General features: G+C 46.4%; 1 protein-coding gene across 1 annotated transcript in view; it reads right to left on the bottom strand.

Moving 5' to 3' along the window:
- The window catches only part of NCKAP1L (NCK associated protein 1 like), a 42,938-nt gene continuing 29,055 nt past the window's right edge, over positions 4,572-18,454 (bottom strand). The window contains exons 27-31 of the mRNA XM_021091746.1: positions 14,600-14,693; positions 13,329-13,445; positions 12,887-12,996; positions 10,945-11,034; positions 4,572-6,001 (exon numbers count right to left, since the gene is read on the bottom strand). Of these exons, the coding sequence (XP_020947405.1) occupies positions 5,870-6,001; positions 10,945-11,034; positions 12,887-12,996; positions 13,329-13,445; positions 14,600-14,693 (543 nt within the window). The 3' untranslated portion in view covers positions 4,572-5,869. The remainder of the gene's footprint in view (positions 6,002-10,944; positions 11,035-12,886; positions 12,997-13,328; positions 13,446-14,599; positions 14,694-18,454) is intronic.

Genomic DNA, 18,454 nt, shown 5'->3' with positions numbered 1-18,454 from the left:
TTACAGAGTGCGGCTCAGGCGGCGGGCGGCAGGACTTCGCTGTGGGCGGTTGTGTGGGTTCCCTGGGGGTGTGTTTTGAGTTCTGTGTATGTGCGTGTCGTATCCACGTGTGCCTAGCCGCGGGTGGATCCCAGGTGTGCGGGGAGATGGGGGTGGAGATGAGAGCTCTGCCTGGGGTCCTGGGCGCTCGGGCTGAGTGAAGCCACTCATCCCCGGAAGGAACCTAGCCCCAGACCAGACTCTCACGCGTGTGCTCTTCCCTTTGAAGGAAAAGTCCAGGGCCTGCTCTAAGTGGCCGTGGTATCCCGCTCCTCTCCCCGGTTCCCTTAGCTTGGTCTTCCTGACACGTCTCCATCCTGTGGCCTTCCCCCTGGTACCTCTAAATACCCACCTGGCTGTGGGAGTTTCTCCTAAGGGTCAAGCCTTGCAGAGAGAATCCACCTGAGCAGACAGCATCAGGTCTTCATTTGACTATATCTAACTCTGTAAAGGCCAGGAAATCACTCCTAGCTCATCTCAACCCCTCCTATGGCCTTTCCAGTTTATTTCCCCTCATTCTGTCTTCTGTGAAAGGAATCTAATGGCTCAGGGCCCAGCACAAAACAGCTTAGCTGCTTAAAACATCTATGGAACGAATGATACAGAATTTGATCTCAAGACTCTTAACAGGGCAAAGCCTCTTCCACCAAACTGAGTCCCACCTGGGACTCTGGTAGGACCCACGTCAGATTTCCTTAAATTTCTCCTCCTTAATGACCACCTACTTTGGCACTGCAGGAAATTCTATGTAAACAGAGGAGATGTATTCACTAATTCAGGAATCTTGAATGTGAGTTTTAATTTCAAGAACTCTGGAGGTTGGAGGGAGGGGCTATCAGAAGAAGGCATGTACTCCATTCTAAATATCAGGTGGAAGCACCCCCTCCGCAGTCAGTGGAGAAAAAAAGTGAAGACTCCTGACATAAAAGGATTGCCTTTTAGGCAATGAGTTTAGGACAGGCCTTCAGATCTGGCAGGACAGAGAAGTATCAGCAGACCCGGCTTCCAGGAAGTATGGAGGCAGAAGGAGATGGCAGTCAGAGATGGAGAAAAAAATCAGTAAGAACATCGGGACTTTGGCATTTCTGTCCATCTAACTTTAGCACACACAGCCCTTTCCCCTCCTGGCCAGGGGAACCATCCCAGCCAGGATAGAGCTGCATCTGAGACCCAACTCAGACTCCTGCACAATCCAGTTCTCAAAATTTGAGTGCAATCACTTTCCCTATCAAATGAAAAAGAATGGGATAGAAACCTATAAAAGAATTCCAAAATACGATTAGAACTAAAGAGTTCTAGTTAGGAAATTGGGATTAGAGCTAAGGAGCTCCCCAAAGTAGACAGGTATTTCACTAGAAGAGATGGGAAAGAGGCAGGAAATGTACTTCCAGAGGGATCTCTTAATGTTTCTTGTTAAAACAGAGGCATATCCCACTCCTGCTCTCCCAGGTCCCCAGCTCCTAACCCATTTTAAGAAAAGAGGAGTTCCCATTGTGGTGCAGTGGTTAACGAATCCGACTAGGAACCATGAGGTTGCGGGTTCGGTCCCTGCCGTTGCTCAGTGGGTTAACGATCCGGCATTGCCGTGAGCTGTGGTGTAGGTTGCAGACTTGGCTCGGATCCCACGTTGCTGTGGCTCTGGCGTAGGCCGGTGGCTACAGCTCCGATTCGACCCCTAGCCTGGGAACCTCCATATGCCGTGAGAGCGGCCCAAGAAATAGCAAAAAAAAAAAAAAAAAAAAAAAAAAAAGAAAGAAAAGGAAAAATTGGAGTTCCCTGGTGGCTCAGCAGGTTAAGGATCTTGCAGTTATCACTGCTGTGGCTCTGGTTTCTACTGTGGCATGGGTTCAATTCCTGGCCAGGAACCTCCGCATGCCACAGTCAGAAAAAAAAAAAAAAGTCTCATACACACGCACACATTATTCATGAAAGATACTTCATAGTCATCTAGTCTAACCCAATTTATTTAACAAATGGGAAAACTAAGCCCAGAAAAATTATGCGGTTCCACAGAGAGTAAGTGATAAAACCAGGGCCAAGTCTCTTTTCTAGTGCTTTTCTGCTCTGTGGCTCTCTTTCTCTTTCTTTCATCACCAGTCCTGGCATTTAACCTCAACCTCATCCCTCTTGTTTCAGTGCAATCCCATTTCTGCCTTATCCTACCGCTAGAGAGATAAGAATAGGGTATGACTGCTCCATTCATAGGCTCAAAAGACCACTGCTCTTCACTCCATCTTTCCCCCTTGTCCCCCACTGGCAGCATTCCCAGGCTTCTGCTCAACCTCATCCTTCTCCTTTTCAGCTTCCAAACTGCCCCTGCTCTTTGGAGACCATGCCTCCTCAATTCCCTAACCCCGCAATCCCTTCCGACAAGCTTTGAGTTTGATAGAGACCAAAAATGATGCTTTGGCAGCAGGTGACGGCTGGATGTGATCTACCTCCCACGGGAATGCTATTTAAAGGGGCGGCCTCACAATCCTCTCCTTCCAAAGTGACAAGAGAAAAGCCTGCTCCTCAATCTCTCCAGAGCTGCAAACTCAGCTCAAGTTCACTTCTGACTTCCTCAACCTGCAATCTGGCCTGCTGCTCCTGCTTCCTATTCAGGTGGGAGGGAGAGAGCTTGACAACTCATTGAGGTGTGGGGGCTGAGGGGGGGGTTCATCTTCGTCTCCTTTGATGACAGGTACTTAGGAAGAGCAGGAGGCCCTGTAGGGCGGAGGACTGGAAGAACACTCTTCCCCCAACCGCGTGAGTGCTGCTCAACCATGTGCCAGCTTCTTCTCAAAGTCAAACTTTGTTGGCGAAGAAATGATCTAGGTGTGAAGGCCTAAGGTTAGGGAAGTCATGTCCCTAGCAGGGACCTCCTTACCCTTCTGGGTCCCTGTGCTCAAACCATGGTTGTTCACTTCCTCACAGGCAAAGTGCCAAAGGGTAGAGGCTGCCCACACCTGCCCACTGGACTGAACACCGCAGTGGAGGAAGCACTGTTTTTACTGCCCAAAGAACCAAAGCTCCTTTGCTAGCATCTCGCCCCAGGTCTGGTGGGAGGGATAATTCCATCTCATTGCTGCTTGAAACAAGTTAATGGAGATTTTAATGAAAACACTGAACTAATGAAAATGCTGAGGCTAGAACCTACTCTCTGCCCGCGAGACAAAACAATTGGGGTCAGAATTTCTTTCTGATATTCATTCTTCAGTTCCTTTTAGGCCTAAATAAAGCCTGCTGGGAACCTGAGAGCAGAAACCAGTTCATAGTTGATTTCATCCCAGACTGTAAGAGGTCAGAGATCCTCCTGGTCAAGGAAACCAACTGCCTAAAATGCCAATAGGTTCTGATACCTCATCTGTTCTTCACTTCCAGACATTCATCTTTTGTTCCAGGCAGTAAAGGCCATATATCCTCACCTCCTCCTATTTTTGCTCTTTCTACTCTCTCTTGATCCTAACAGCTAAGTCCTCCCAGGTGAAGAGGCAGTCAGTGCAAATGTCGCCTAGGACTGAATGTCAGACCTGGGTCCCAGTCCCAGATGTACTGCCAAACATGTGACCTTCATTAAGTCATTTACGTCTCTGCATCTGCTTACTGGCCTGAAATAGGAAAGGCATCCCTGGCTACCTTGCAGAATTGCCTTAAGGATGTAAGAGCACTTTGAAAAAGTATGATAGAGAAGTGTGTTTGTTAAGTATATGCTTATACATAGATATTATGTCACAAGACAAAATTTTAGAAAAAGATTTGTGTTGCCAACGATTAGGGTTGAAGAGGAAGGGGGCTGTGGGAGGGACATAAAAGAACAACATGAGGGGTCCTTGTAGTGATGGAATTATTCTGATCTTGACCATGGTAGCAGATGTACGAACCTTCACGTGATAAAGCTGTACAGAACTAAATACACACAGTGAAACAAGTACAAGTAAAACTGGAGAAATCTATAAAGAACATTGGTGGGTTGGATCAATGTCAACATCCTGCTTATGATGGTATACTATAGTTTTGCAAGACGTTACCACTGAGGGAAACTGATAAAGGTACGCAGGACCTCTCTGAACTATTTCCTAAAAGTGCATGTGCATCAGTTATCTCAATAAAATTTTTAAAAAATATTACAAGTATTAATATCTACCATCCACTCCCCTGCAGCGACTTGTCTTGCTATCCTCTGGGAGACTCCTCTTAAGCAGTTCCACATGCAGATGGAAAAGGGATCTCCCGTCTCCTCAGGAAGATCCCAGCAGAGATAATAAGAGTGTAAGGGTAGTTGTTCAGATACTTTTGAGCTTTCTCTTCCTCATCAAATTCGCCCTCAGTCTCAGTAGGCCTGACCCCAAATCACTCCTAAGAACACAATGTTCTTTCCACAGCAAGGAAGGACAATTAGGGGATGCCCAAAGCAGGAGCCTTTGATGCTTCTATCCTAAAGAGTAGACAACTGTTGCTATGAAAAATCTGTGTAGTGATTATGGGTGCCAAGTTTTAAAAATATTAACTAAGCCTGGGTCTTGAGAAATAAAGATCAAGACACACAAAAATCTAAAAACAGCTAACAAATAGCTTTAATGAACTCCGGATGGTTTTTGAAAACCAAGTGCATCCCTTTTTTCATGAAGTATAGACGTGAGCCTAATTAACTAGTTAATTATTTTTGCCCATTCCAACCGCTCTATACTGGTGATATGTATGATCTGTTGCTCTAGTCCTCCCTGGCACTGGGTACACAGAAGTGATGGATGGGGCCCACTGTTTCCTGGGAGTTAACTAAACCTAGTTTAGTGCTATCTTGAGCGCCCCAGGCTTTGTGACACTTGAAATTCTAATTAGTGCAGAAAAGGGCTAAGTTGAAACAGCTTGTACTCCCTCAAGTATACTCACTCTCAGGTCCCTATAAACTAATGAGGTCTATGAAATTTAAGATGTAGAAGAGAAATCCCTGCCTGGAGCAACAGCTGTACCCAGGCTGACAAGGGGATTTGGGTTAAATTAGTCCCTCCAAATAGGAGGGAGAACACCCCTAAAATGGTATGTGACGGAAACTCACATGACTCTGGTCCAGTCAGTTTTCCTATGACCTAGAACTAATCTAGACTCACCCTCTGCTCTGGGTTGTGGCGATGTCAAGGAAAAGCAGGAGGGGTTAAACGAGAGAACTTACTGGTTACCTACAAGGTGTGGTAGGGCAGGTGAAGGGGGTGTTGGGGCAATGAAAATCTCTCACAAGCACCTCCCTCACTGCCCCTGCAGGCTGTGGAGCTGGAAGCACAGGAAGAGACCCACGACTTCTAAAAGAGCCCCCCCAAAGGAAAAAAGGGGTTCCATTGAGACTATTTTGCAGGAGGAGCAGGCTGAATGTTTGCTGAACACATTTGGAAAAGGAAGAGAGGAGATAATCGTCCTAATGAATGTGCAGGAGACAATAGCAGCTCCAGTGGGAGGATTATAAGCTCATTATGGTTTAATATGATGATTGATCATCTCTGCCCGCCAGCATTATCCTAGAATAGTGATGAAGGTCGGAGACACCCATGCCAGTCAGAGCTCAAGCTCTAGTCCCCAGAAGACAGAAAACATACTTGCATGCCACGTTTTTTTCATTGTAAAAATTGATACATGTGGCCCCAATCCCCTAACTTTTCTCCATAAAAAAGTCCTCCATCTTCCCCCACCACCACCCCCCACCAGCCCCATTTCTCTAGGATTCCTCAGCCCTGGGCTGTTCCTCCATATCCTTCATTACCAGCTCTGGCTGATCCTCTCCCTGGCGACCCCACCCTTTGAGACAATGACCACAGCTTCCAGGACAGCATGAATTCAGGCAGGTGCAAAGGGCCCTTCAGTGGGTACTGGCCAGCACTCGGTTCAGGTGGAAGGCCCGGGACACCTCGCGATAGGCATTTCGAAGCAGGACATAAGGGAAGCAGGACTCCAGCATGTCCAGGGTCAGGAAGGAGGACTCCTCCACCACCTGGAAGAGAAGGGGCCAAGAGAGATGAGAACCCCAAGTATCGCTTACCTCTGTGACATCCTGCCCCTCTTTATTCAGGTTCCTGGGCCCTCGGGGACCCTTAGAGTTACAGGTGAACAGGGTTCCAAGACCGCTTCCTCCCTCACTTCACGTCGCTCTAGGAAAGCAATGTAGCCTCTTCAGCTCCATTATAATGGCACCCCTGCCCCTCCTAAGGGTTATATGAAGGGCTCAGAAGCAGAAGGCAGCAAAGAATCCCTTTTCTAGCGGCAGAAAAACTCCCATTCTTCCCATTCTAGATGCCAAATCATATGTGGGTGGGCAGCACAGATGCAGGTAAGGATGGATAAAAGCGCTAATGACAAAGCTTTGCAGAGAAACAAACAGTCACCACTGCAAGCCAAGAAAGAGGGGCCTCGAATCCACATGGGTCCCCTTGTGCTGGGCCTCAGTCTCCTCCCTCCCTTAGTACAGCGCTTAGGGAACAGTAAGGATGCTGCATAAAGGAGCAGGCATGATTAATTAGTTTAATTAGAAGCCTGTGTGCTGTGGTAATCCCGGCAGCCCCCACAGCCATGCAGAAAGACAGATGAAGATGCCTGGGTAAGGCTGAGGGGAGGGGGCAGGGGGATATAAGCCAAGAGCGGCATAGCCTAGTGCTGGGCCAGAGCGTCCCCTTCCCTAAGGAAGAAATAGCGTGTGTTTTCTTTGCTATTTTCCTCATCCAAGAGGTTGTGGGACTAAAAAATACACTCTAGAGAGAAGTGTCCCATATCCTCTGGCAGTTCACACAGATAGGCCTTCCCAATACGTCTGGTGTTTCAGTTCCTAAAAATTTACTAAGGAAAAACAAGCTACCATCTCTACTCTAACATGTTTCTCTCTCTGAAGTCCTTTCAAGTTTCAAAATTTGTAAGATACTACTATTCTCAAACTATGCCCACACAATACACACAACAACCTCAGAAGAGCCAACACTGCAGGCTGAAGGAAAGGAAATCTGCCTGTAAAACTGGAGCTCTGATCTTATGTTGGATAACAGAATTTCCTGTTAGGCAAGACTTTTAAACCTTAAGCCAGGAGAGAGATAAGACCTCTTTTCCAGGCTATGACCCTCGGGTGCAGGGAAATGAGTGATGGCTTCAAGGAGGATCCACTGGCCCAGGACTTCTATTCTTTGCTCTATTAAGCACAGGAAATCACATGGTTCCTAACTAGAGGAAATTCACAGTAGTGGAAAGAGCCCTAGCGTGCAGGCCAAGAAATGATTCTAGCCCTAAATCTGCCCATATATTTGGGGGTAAACCCTAGCTCTCATCTTTCCCTCCCTTTCCTCACCTATGAGTTATGAGGACTGCACTAACTGCCAGCATCTGGTTGGTTCTGACATCTAGGATTCCATGATTCTATGAGAGCCATTCCTTCCCCTGTGAAACCCATGCCAGGAACAATCTGGCAATAGTGGGAGTGGGCACTGCTGAGGCTTGAGAGCTAAGACAGGAAGATCCCAGGGAGAAAGGTGCCTGGCCAGGATTTGGGGAAACAAGAGTAGCCTGTTAACTCAGAATACAGCTCCTTCCCTTCAGTCATTTCCAATTTCTCTGGGGAAATATTTGCATTTAAATTGCTTTGCAGCAGCTAGTCCCTCTGTCTCGTCCCTCCTACAAAAAGCACCTGGTCCTAGCTCTGTTCCAGCCACTGTGCAGGCCTCACTATGACGCCACAAGGGGCAGACACCTTCCCACGCTTTGGGGGAAGTGGGGGGCACACAAAACAGAGAGAGGAAGCAGTGCTGAGTGGCAATACAGAATCACCCCCAGCTTTACAGAGGTGAAAACTTCTCAAGGAAATGAACAGGCATGCCTAAGTCATCCAGAAACTAAAATGAGCAGCAGAGAGAGAGAACAAACATTTGTTTGGCATCTACTATGTGGTAGGCACTTTCATATATACTATGTCATGAATCCTCACCACTCTATCATAAGGATAATTGTCCATCTTACATTCTGTGATAATCTATATGGGAAAAGAATCTGAGAAAGAATGGATGTGCATATACGTATTGCTGAATCACTATGTTGTACAGCAGAAATTATCACAACATTGTAAATCAACTATACTTCAATAAAATTTTGTAAAATTTTTTAAAAATTAAAGTTTTCTTGGCGTTCCCATCGTGGCTCAGTGATTAACGAATCTGACTATGAACCATGAAGTTGCAGGTTCTATCCCTGGTCTTTCTCAGTGGGTTAAGGATCAGGCATTGCCATGCGTGAGCTATGGTGTAGGTTGCAGACGCGGCTCGGATCCCGCATTGCTATGGCTCTGGCGTAGGCCGGTGGCTATAGCTCTGATTCAACCCCTAGCCTGAGAACCTCCATATGCTGCGGGAGTGGCCCAAGAAATGGCAAAAAGACCAAAAAAAAAAAAAATTAAAGTTTTCTTAAAAAAGATAATTGCCCACTTTTAGGACTAAAGAATCAAGAGTCTCAGAAAGGTTAATTAACTCGCCCAGGTCATGCTGCTTGGACTGTGCTCTATCTAGCACACTGCACTTGGCCTTCCCCCTCTGCCTTCTCAACCCTCACTACACACACACACCCTCATGTCCATTCTCTTCATCATAATTCTTTTTTGTGTCTTTTTTATTTTTTTTTTGCACCCATGGCATATAGAAGTTCCCAGGCTAGGGGTCGAACTGGAGCTGCAGCTGCCGGCCTAAACCACAGCCACAGCCACTGCAACGCTGGATCTGAGCCGCATCTGCAACCTTCACCACAGCTCATGCATGGCATGACCAGATCCTTAACCCACTGAGTAAGGCCAGGGATCAAACCCACATCCTTCAAGGATACTAGTGAGATTCATACCACTGAGCCACAATGGGAACTCCTCCACCAATATTCTTAATCAACCTAACTTAGGCCTTTTTCTAGCTGGAGAAAGAGAGATACAGATTCCACTTAGTGGCTGTGTATTTAAAGAATACCCAGTGGGAGTCTCAGGCCTGCCCGCCCCTAATATTTGTGGGCTTGGCCAAGAGTACAAATGGAAGCCCACATACCATATGACTAAATAAATCAGACAAACTATTATATTCTTTCTTTCAGCCTTCACAATATGTAGTTGTCTCCATGGTTGCCCAAGTTCCTTATATAAAATGGCACAATATTTGCATATAACCTACAATATCTTCCCATAAACTTTAAATCATCTCTAGATTACTTATAATACCACATACAATGTAAATGCTATGTAAACACTTGTAAATACAATGTAAATGAAATGTAAATAGTTGCTGGTGTGGGCAAATTGAAGTTGTGTTTTATGGAACTTTCCGGAATATTTTCAATCCATGTATGGTTGAATCTGTGGCTATAGAACCTGTGCATATGATGGGCTGAGTGCACCTTTACAATTTCACGGAAGGCAGGTTTTAATTAAGAATTCTTGGAGTTCCCGTCGTGGCGCAGTGGTTAACGAATCCGACTAGGAACCATGAAGTTGCGGGTTCGGTCCCTGCCCTTGCTCAGTGGGTTAACGATCCGGCATTGCCGTGAGCTGTGGTGTAGGTTGCAGATGCGGCTCAGATCCTGCGTTGCTGTGGCTCTGGCGTAGGCCGGTGGCTACAGCTCCAATTGGACCCCTAGCCTGGGAATCTCCATATGCCACGGGAGCGGACCGAGAAATAGCAAAAAGACAAAAAAAAAAAAAAAAAAAAAAAGAATTCTTAGATTCTGCAAAGTTTTGCACCAGAATAGGGTGAAAAGAGAGAATCAGCCTCCAGTCTGCCCCCTGCTTCCCTCCCACCCTCAGTCTACTTCCTATCTGTACATCTAAACTCCAGCCTAACATTCTGTGGGCTCTAGAGGTGTACCTGCCAGCAGCACAGTCCGCCTCAGTAGGGTGGACCTGAGGAAGACCCACACAAGCCCTACAAGTAGGCTGGAGCTGCTTAGAAGAGAAGGCCCCAGAAATCTCCAGCACAGGCTCCAGGTAGGCATGTCCTCACCCCGTAGGCCAGAGCGGGACCCTGGGCAGGAGCCCCTCCTGTCCCCATCTAAGTGTAGCACTAGCTTGGGGAATCCAACTTTAGAGCGAAAGAGTGAGTAAGCATGCTTAAGAGGGAAAGAGGGTCATGAAGAAAAGATTTTTTAAGAGTTAGTTGAGTCAGAGTTCCCAGAACTTCCTGCCAAAATAGGGGAAAGCCCACAGCTTGGGAAGACAGAAGAGACAGCAGGAGCTGCCTGGTTCTCGGCCCACTTGGCTCCCTCCCTCATAGCTTTTCAGCAAATATCCCTTCCCTCCCCTGAGCCCCCATCCTCTTCCCCCAGTTCAGCTCTGTGCTACTCAGCATCTTCTTCATGGCATTTCTTTTTTTATGGCCACACCCACGGCATATCGAAGTTTCCCAGCCAGGGATTAAATCTGAGCGGCAGCATCGACCTACTCCAGCAGTGTCCTATGCCACAGCTGCAGCAATGCTGGATCCTTAACACACTGTGTCGGGTGGGGATCGAACCCGCATCTCTGCAGGGACCTGAGCCACTGCAGTCATATTCTTAACCCACTGCACCAGCGGGAACACCCTTCATGGTACTCTTTAAGGACAAGAAATACAGCAGTAGAAAGTGATCAAGTAAAACTACACACATACTGGACAGGTAGGTACTTATGGATTAGGGAACAGCTGCTGCACCAGATCAGACTCAAGAAGACTGCAGGGAAAGGCACCCAGTCAGCAAGAGGCTAAGGAAGACCCTACCTTGGGATTATAGCACAAGTCTAAAATATCAGCCAGAATGTGAGGACTAGACCTATTCAGGCAGAATTAAGTTCTAAATTAATGCTTTTGGGTGATAACAGTGGCTGAGAGCCAAGGACCCTAAAGAGGAGTCTCCCTCTAGCCCTTCCTCTAAGGCCAACTTAAACCAGATACATACCAAGCGCATGAGCAGAGAAATGGATTCCCGATTTCTGGTTTTAAGCTTGTCAGTCTCCTGGCCCAGTTGCAGGAGGCTGACAGAGGCCACCTGTAAGAGAAGAATTTGTAAGGAAGCAGATTTTTATGGAGGTCAGAGTAGACAGCCTTGGGCTACAGGAAGTCAAGAAAAGATCAAGGAGGAGAGTTAAGAAGGGCTGGGATATTCCTGGAGGCTCAGGGTGGAAAAGTGGCAAATCCCCCAGGTTTCAGAAATGCACACTGCCTCTAAATCAGCCAGTGCAGACAACAGGAGGTTTCTGGGGGTGCTGAAGGAGAGGCTGCAAGGGGCAAAGAAAGAACCTGCAACAGAGGCAGGTAATGGCAATAGATTAATCTCTTTTCCTGGGCAGCCTCCAGACACCACTGTCATCAGGCTGTTTACAGCTAACTCCCCCCCCCCGCCAACTAGAGGCAGAGCTAGGCCTCTGATTCAGACACAGTGCTTTTGCTATTCTCCTCCTGTCAACTCCCAAATGGCTGCTCTCTCCATTCACCTCCAGGCTTCCAATAGATCAAAGAGGGAGGGGAAAATGTGATTAATTTTAACCCAGGCCCAGGTTACCTGCATTTAGCAAACAAAGAGGGAAAAACAAGGAAGGGGGAAAATCCCTTCTCACCCCATCTTTGAGATCTGGAGTGAATCCTCTTTATATCTAAGAGGCTCAGACCCCATTCTGTCTGGCTTGCTGCCCCAGTTTAAATAGAGACCCTCTCACTAAGCTTCCAAGTCTCTGACACATACTTCTCAGGACAAAGGTATGAGTCCATAGAGAATATGATCTACTGTTTCCTCCAAAACATGGAGACAGATGAGGCCCTAGTTTTTAAATCACGACCATGCTTTGAAAAGGAATAAGCTCCCCATTGCTGAGAATGCTCTAGCAGGCAATGGGTAATGGACCATGCATCAGAAGTGTATGGCTAGGATTTCTCCATGGAGGATTTAGAAAGGAAAACTCTGGGGCCTCTTTCAACAATGGAAAGAGATTACTTATTCCGTGTTTTTCCAGAGGCCAAACTAAGATCAATGATGATAGTTACAGGGAGTCAAACTTCAGCTGAAATAAAAAAATTTTAACAATACTTTTCAAACAAATTGGACATAACCTACAATAAAATCAGCTGCCTAACTGTAAGTTCCAGTTCCTTGAAAGCTAGACAAGCGCTTCTCAAAGTGAGACACCAGGATGGGCAGCATCAGTATTACCTGGGAACTTGTTGACATGCAAATTTTCCAGTCCCACCTCTAATCTACTGAATCAGAATTTTTCAAGGAGATGCTGATTTACAATGAAATTTGAGAATATGAAAAAAGTTTGACTTTTTATCAGTGTTATGAGTTGGAAAAGGCTTTACAGATTATAAAACTCAGTATCTCTCCAACTTCACTGTGCATCAGGTCTCCTGGACACGTTCTTAAAAACAGACTCACCCTAGAATATTCTACTTCAGTAGGTCTGGGGTGAGGATCAGTAATCCGGTTTTTGTTTGTTTGTTTGTTGAAATCTGTATTTCAAGAAACTCTTCAGGATATCCTAATGTACAGCAAGGTAGTAAATCATGGATTCTGTTTAATCTCTCAATTTAACAAATGGGAAAACTGAGGCCCCCAAAAGTTTGGCTCCTCAGGTTATACAACTTCTCAGTGGCAGATCCAGAACTAGAACTCAGACTTGCTGACTCTTAGGCCAAGCACTTGGGCAGAGGCTGAAATGCCAGCTATAGGGGAACTTAGAAGAAAGCCCTGCCTTTCACAAAGTGGTCTCTCACTGCTTAATGAATGAACAGGATGGGACTTAGATGCCAAGGCCTGCTCAACAATAAATGTCTATGGATTTAAGTCAAAACAGTTCCCCCCAGACTTTGCAATCATCCATTCTTTATAACCTAGACCCACTCACCACCAGAAATTCCTTGAGGTGCGTTTCAATGTTCTTGTTATAGAGTGTGAAGAGGGCAGCTGACACCTGGATGATGGCTTTGGTCAAGCAGTGAATATTGTTGCTGTAACCTAGGTTATTATTGATGGAAGGGGAGAAAAAGGAAAGGAATGTGAGCCACTCCAAGCCACCCTTGCCGGTCACTTCTCATTTTTTCAGGCTAGGCTACCCCTATTTGACACCAAAGGACTGGAAGGTATTTGGGGATTAGGAGAGCGAGAGTCCTATGAAATTTTACTAGAATTGAATTTTATGGACCGTTCACTCTCAAGCGCTTTTTGAAACAGAACTTTACATCTGAGTCAAAAGTCTATATTTTCCAAATATATGTCTCCATCTCATCTCCCTACCCCATGACACTGACCTCAACTGCACTGGCCCCTCAAGCCTACTCCTTACTTACCATCTTTCTCAATGCTGTAGAAGGAAGAAGGGTCTGTGGCAAGGAGGGGGAGGGAAACAGCAAGAAAGATCAAAAGCAGGCAGGCCACCTTATATTCTTCCTCAGGGGATGATGCATCTGGAAAGAGGAAAAGAGAGTAAGGTCAGCAAACAGGAGTTTTCTTTTTTTTTTGCCTTTTCTAGGGCCGCTCCCACGGCATATGGAGGCTCCCAGGCTAGGGGTCTAATCAGAGCTGTAGCTGCCGGCCTACACCACAACCACAGCAACCTGGGATCCGAGCTGCATCTGCAACCTGCACCACAGCTCATGACAACGCCGGATCCTTAACCCACTGAGCAAGGCCAGGGATCGAACCCGAAACCTCATGATTCCTAGCTGGATTCGTTAACCACTGAGCCACGACGGGAACTCCTAGGAGTTTTCTTCTATGGGGTCCTTCTTCACAGAATTACAGGGAGGATCACATGAGAAAATATCTGTGAAAATACAGACCACTATAGGCAAGTCATTATTGTGCTGGGGACAGTACCAGCCCCACTTACAGTGAGGTGCCTGGGTCCTGGAGGCCTTCCCTGTCATCTGAGCAGAGCCCTTGGCAAAGGGCTCTGCTGATACGCAGTCTGAGGGCACTCTGTCAGCTGCCTGATGGGGTGGAGAGGCAGGAAGGAGAGGAAAGAGTCTCATCAAAGCCGAGAGAAGAAGGAGAGTAAGTCTGGCAATTTTGAAAGGGCTTAATGCCAGCCCCCTGCTTCCATCCTATTCTGAGTGTGTACAAGTATGAATGTGCTAATCAGAGGAAATATGTGATGGAAATTTAAGAGACAAGTGTGAGACCGGGGGAAGAAGTGAATGGTGTCAAGGTGATTACAGAGGAGGGGAAGGGAGAGCACAAGATCATTCTAGGGAACTTGGATGCTAAATCACACAACTTAGCATGAAATCATGCCTACTACGTATTATGCGCTGTTTTGTTTGCATTAATCTTATTCCCCAACCAGACTGGAAATTCCTTTGAGCACTTGCTGAGTATCAGACTCTCACTGAATACTTTTTAGCTGATTGACAGATCAACTGGATAGAACCTTACTAGAAATCTAAATTGCCTGTGGAAGAATTTTCTGGGGATTAGGGACTGTGCTTTAAGTCTTTCCTTAGCTCCCAGTTTCTAACCTTGGAATTCACAATCCCAAATAAAGCCTTCTCTGACAGTGACATTTTCCCACCCCAAAATGGGGCCCAAGCCCTTCACTGCCCCCTTTCCCAAATCTTACCTGTTTTCAGATTGGCAATGGCAGCCACCAGGGCTGGGTCAATGTCACAGCCCACCCCCGCAGCAGATGCCAGCTCAAAGACACTCAGAGTTACCTGGCAGAGAAGAAAATGACATTCTGGAGAAGTATCATAGGAGAGAAGTGCTTGGCAGAAGCTACAGGTAGTCAAGACCCCTGGATCACAGATTTTAAACCTTTGGTGTGCTACCAGCTTTTCTAAATATTCCTTTCATAGAGCTCCCAAAACTAGAGGGGTAGGGGGGTGGGGGTGGAGGTGGAAAATAATGCTTTAGCTTGGCATTCAGATACTTCACAGTACAAATTTGCTTTTTCAATCTCAGTCAGTGCAGCCAATTTATTCACTGTCTCCAAACTACCATTTACTTTCTTACAATTTACTTTGGCTCACGTGCGTCCCTCTTCTAGAGTGTCCTTTCTTCTTGAGAGATAAGATAGATGCATGTCGGTCCCTACCCCTGGTTCCTGACACAGGTCTTCTAAAACTCTCATAACTTCCTAAGTGATAAAAATACCAGCATTTTTTGTTCCTATGCAGCAACTCTAGGTAGGCTCCTGAATAGGGGCTGGTCACCAGAAAGACGAAGCCTTGATTAGAATCTGGGAATTTTCAGCACCCTCCCCCCACTTCTCCAGAGAGGGGAGAAGGCCTGGAAATGGAGTTAATAATTGATCATGCTTACATGAGGAAGCCTTTCTAAAATCCCAGTAGCATGGGGCTCAGAGACCTTCCAGGTTGGGAACACATCCATGTCCCACGAGGGTGATGCACCCCAACTCCACGGGGCAGAAGCTCCTGCCATTACGACCCTCTCAGGCCTCACCCTATGTATTTTGCCATCTGGCTGCTCATCTGCATCCTTTATCACATCCTTTAACAAACCAGTAAATGTTTCCCTGAATTCTGTGAGCCACTCTAACAAATTAATGGAACCTAAGGAGGAGGATATCAGAACCTCTGATCTGTAGCCGGTTGGTTAGAAGCACATGTGATTACCCAGGCTTGCAACTGGCTTCTGAAAGGGGAGAAGGAGGTGCAGACTTGTGGGGCTGAGCCCTTAACCTATGTGATCTGACACTGTCTCCTGGTAGATAGTGTCAGAATTGAGTTAAATTGTAGGACACCCAACTGATGTCACAAAGAATTGGTGTGGAGGAAAACCTCCACACATTTGGTGACCAGAAGTGTCACAGTGTTCTATGGGAGAGTAAAGGAGACTCACAGGATAGACACACAGAGTAGGGGAAGAACCAGGTTTTTCCCTACATAGGAAGGAGAAAAAGACCAGAGTTTGTCCTAATCACCTCTTTTCTACTTCTATCTAAGTGACACTCACCCTTGAGGCCTAACTCAAATCTCATTCTCTGTGGAGCCCTCCCTGTTAACTTCAGCCCAAGCTCATCTCTCCCTCCTTAAGCTGGTATCGCTTACTTACACTGATCACACTGGTACCATCAGTTATCTTTTCAGATTGGAGGTGAGAGTATGGCTTATCTCACCAGCTAGATTATACATTTTTTTTAATCTCATGGCAGAGAGAGGGGAGAGAAAAGCTTTGGAGTGAGAAGAACTGGGTTCAAATTCTAGCACCACCACTTACTAAATGTGTGAACTCAGCTAAAAGTTACTTAACTTCTTCTAGCCTCTGTTTTCTCATCTGTAAAATGGATCATAATACCTACACCTCAAGGAGTCGCTGTGAAGATTAAATTATACCGCATGTGTAAAGCACCTACTCTAATGACTCACAGAGTCACTAAGAGACTGAACATCCAGGAACTTTGCATTTCTTTTTAAACTCTCTAGGTTATAACACAATGCTAAGCACATAGAAGGCATTCAATTAGTATTTAGTGAGTGATTACTCAATCCCTCATTGAACTTAAAATCAGGTTCCCAAGATGTAGCCCCATACCACTACCCCTACCCCATGTACTTGGACACCTTTTAAGGTTAAAAAAAATGACTTAAAAACATTCTGAGGAGTTCCATCATGGCTCAGTGGTTAACTGAGGGTTAACTGCGGGTTCCATCCCTGGCCTTGCTCAGTGGGTTAAGGATCTGGCGTTGCCGTGAGCTGTGGTGTAGGTTGCAGACCTGGCTCAGATCCCACGTTGCTGTGGCTGTGGTGTAAGCTGGCAGCTGTAGCTCCGATTAGACCCCTAGCCTGGGAACCTCCACATGCTGCAGGAGTGGCTCTAGAAAAGGCAAAAAGACAAAAAAAATAAAAAAATTAAAAACATTCTGAGAGGAGTTCCCTTCATGGCTCAGCAGTAACAAACCTGAGTAGTATCCATAAGGACAAAAGTTCGATCCCTGGCCTCACTTAGTGGGTTAAGGATCTGGCATTGCCAAGAGCTGTGGTGTAGGTCACAGACACAGCTCAGATCCCGCATTGCTGATCTCACCGGCAGCTACAGCTCTGATTCTACCCCTAACCTGGGAACTTCCATGTGCTGCAGGTGTGGCCATTAAAAAAAAAAAATTCTGAGAGAACAAGGATAATTGTTTCAATAGTAGACAGCTAAGTAGAGCATCTTATGCGAAGAACCCCACAGACATAACAATAAATACACACTGTCTATGGTACTGGACACAGGAGGCAAACCTTACCCACATTCTGCCCCGCCCTTTATTAAAATTCCCTACTAACTAGGAGTTCTTGTCGTGGAGCACCGGAAATGAATGCAAGTAGGAACCATTAGGATGCAGGTTTGATCCCTGGCCTCACTCAGTGGGTTAAGGATCCAGTGTTGCCATGAGCTGTGGTGTAGGGTTGTAGATGTGGCTCAGATCCTAACTCTAATTCAACCCCTAGCCTGGGAACCTCCATATGCTTCAGCTGCAGCCCTAAAAAGTAAAATAATAATAATAAATAAAATAAAATTCCCTACTAAATAACCCACCTCGAGGCAACCATGACCTAGGAGATGAGGGGCCTGGTCCCTGACCTATAGTTTTCTGGAGGAAGAAAGGGATGACTGAAGGAAGTGTCTTTCCTCCTAATTTTCTCGCTCCCCTGAGGCAATAACAGAAGCTCTGATGGACAGGGCATCCTTCCCCCTACCCTGCCTGCTTATTTTCACAGGTAGACAGAGCCTAAAGCTCCTCGGAGCTGCCCTGAGATGCCAGCCAGACGTGCTCCTGACAGGCTAGAGCCTTCAGCCCCAACATCAACAGCTGCCAGAAACCCAGGCTCACTGTGAAATCGAAGACCAGGTTTAAAGGAGCAGCCATGCCAGTGAAACATCGCCCCCTCATGGCCTATGACCCCTTGACCCTCATCTGACTTCAGGCAGAGAAAGGGGAAATTTTCATAACTCTTTTGACCTCAAGGTAAGGAACTCCTTTTTTTTCTCCTAACATCTAACTTTAATACTTCCTGTTGGAGTTGCCGTCGTGGCACAGTGGTTAACGAATCCGACTAGGAACCATGAGGTTGTGGGTTCGGTCCCTGCCCTTGCTCAGTGGGTTAACAATCCAGCGTTGCCGTGAGCTGTGGTGTACTGTGGCTCTGGCGTAGGCTGGTGGCTACAACTCCGATTCGACCCCTAGCCTGGGAACTTCCATATGCCGCGAGAGCGGCCCAAGAAAACAGCAAAAAGACAATAATAATAATAATAATAATACTTCCTGTTAACTGGTTTCCTTTACTCACAGACCTCTTTCCGTTAATGGAATGAATTATCAAAGTACCCTGCCTTATGATTTGAAGGACCTTGTTCCCAGACTTCAGCTGTATTTTCTGCAAAACATATTGTTCCAGTGTCTCAAAGGCGAGATGACGTGAGGTGGGGGAGGGAAGAGGGAATGGATATATATAACTTAGGCAGCTA

This window comes from Sus scrofa, chromosome 5, assembly GCF_000003025.6.
Source record: "Sus scrofa isolate TJ Tabasco breed Duroc chromosome 5, Sscrofa11.1, whole genome shotgun sequence".
Classification (NCBI taxonomy): domain Eukaryota; kingdom Metazoa; phylum Chordata; class Mammalia; order Artiodactyla; family Suidae; genus Sus; species Sus scrofa.
The sequence above is the reverse complement of the archived record's forward strand: the minus strand, read 5'-3'. Positions and strand labels throughout refer to the sequence as shown.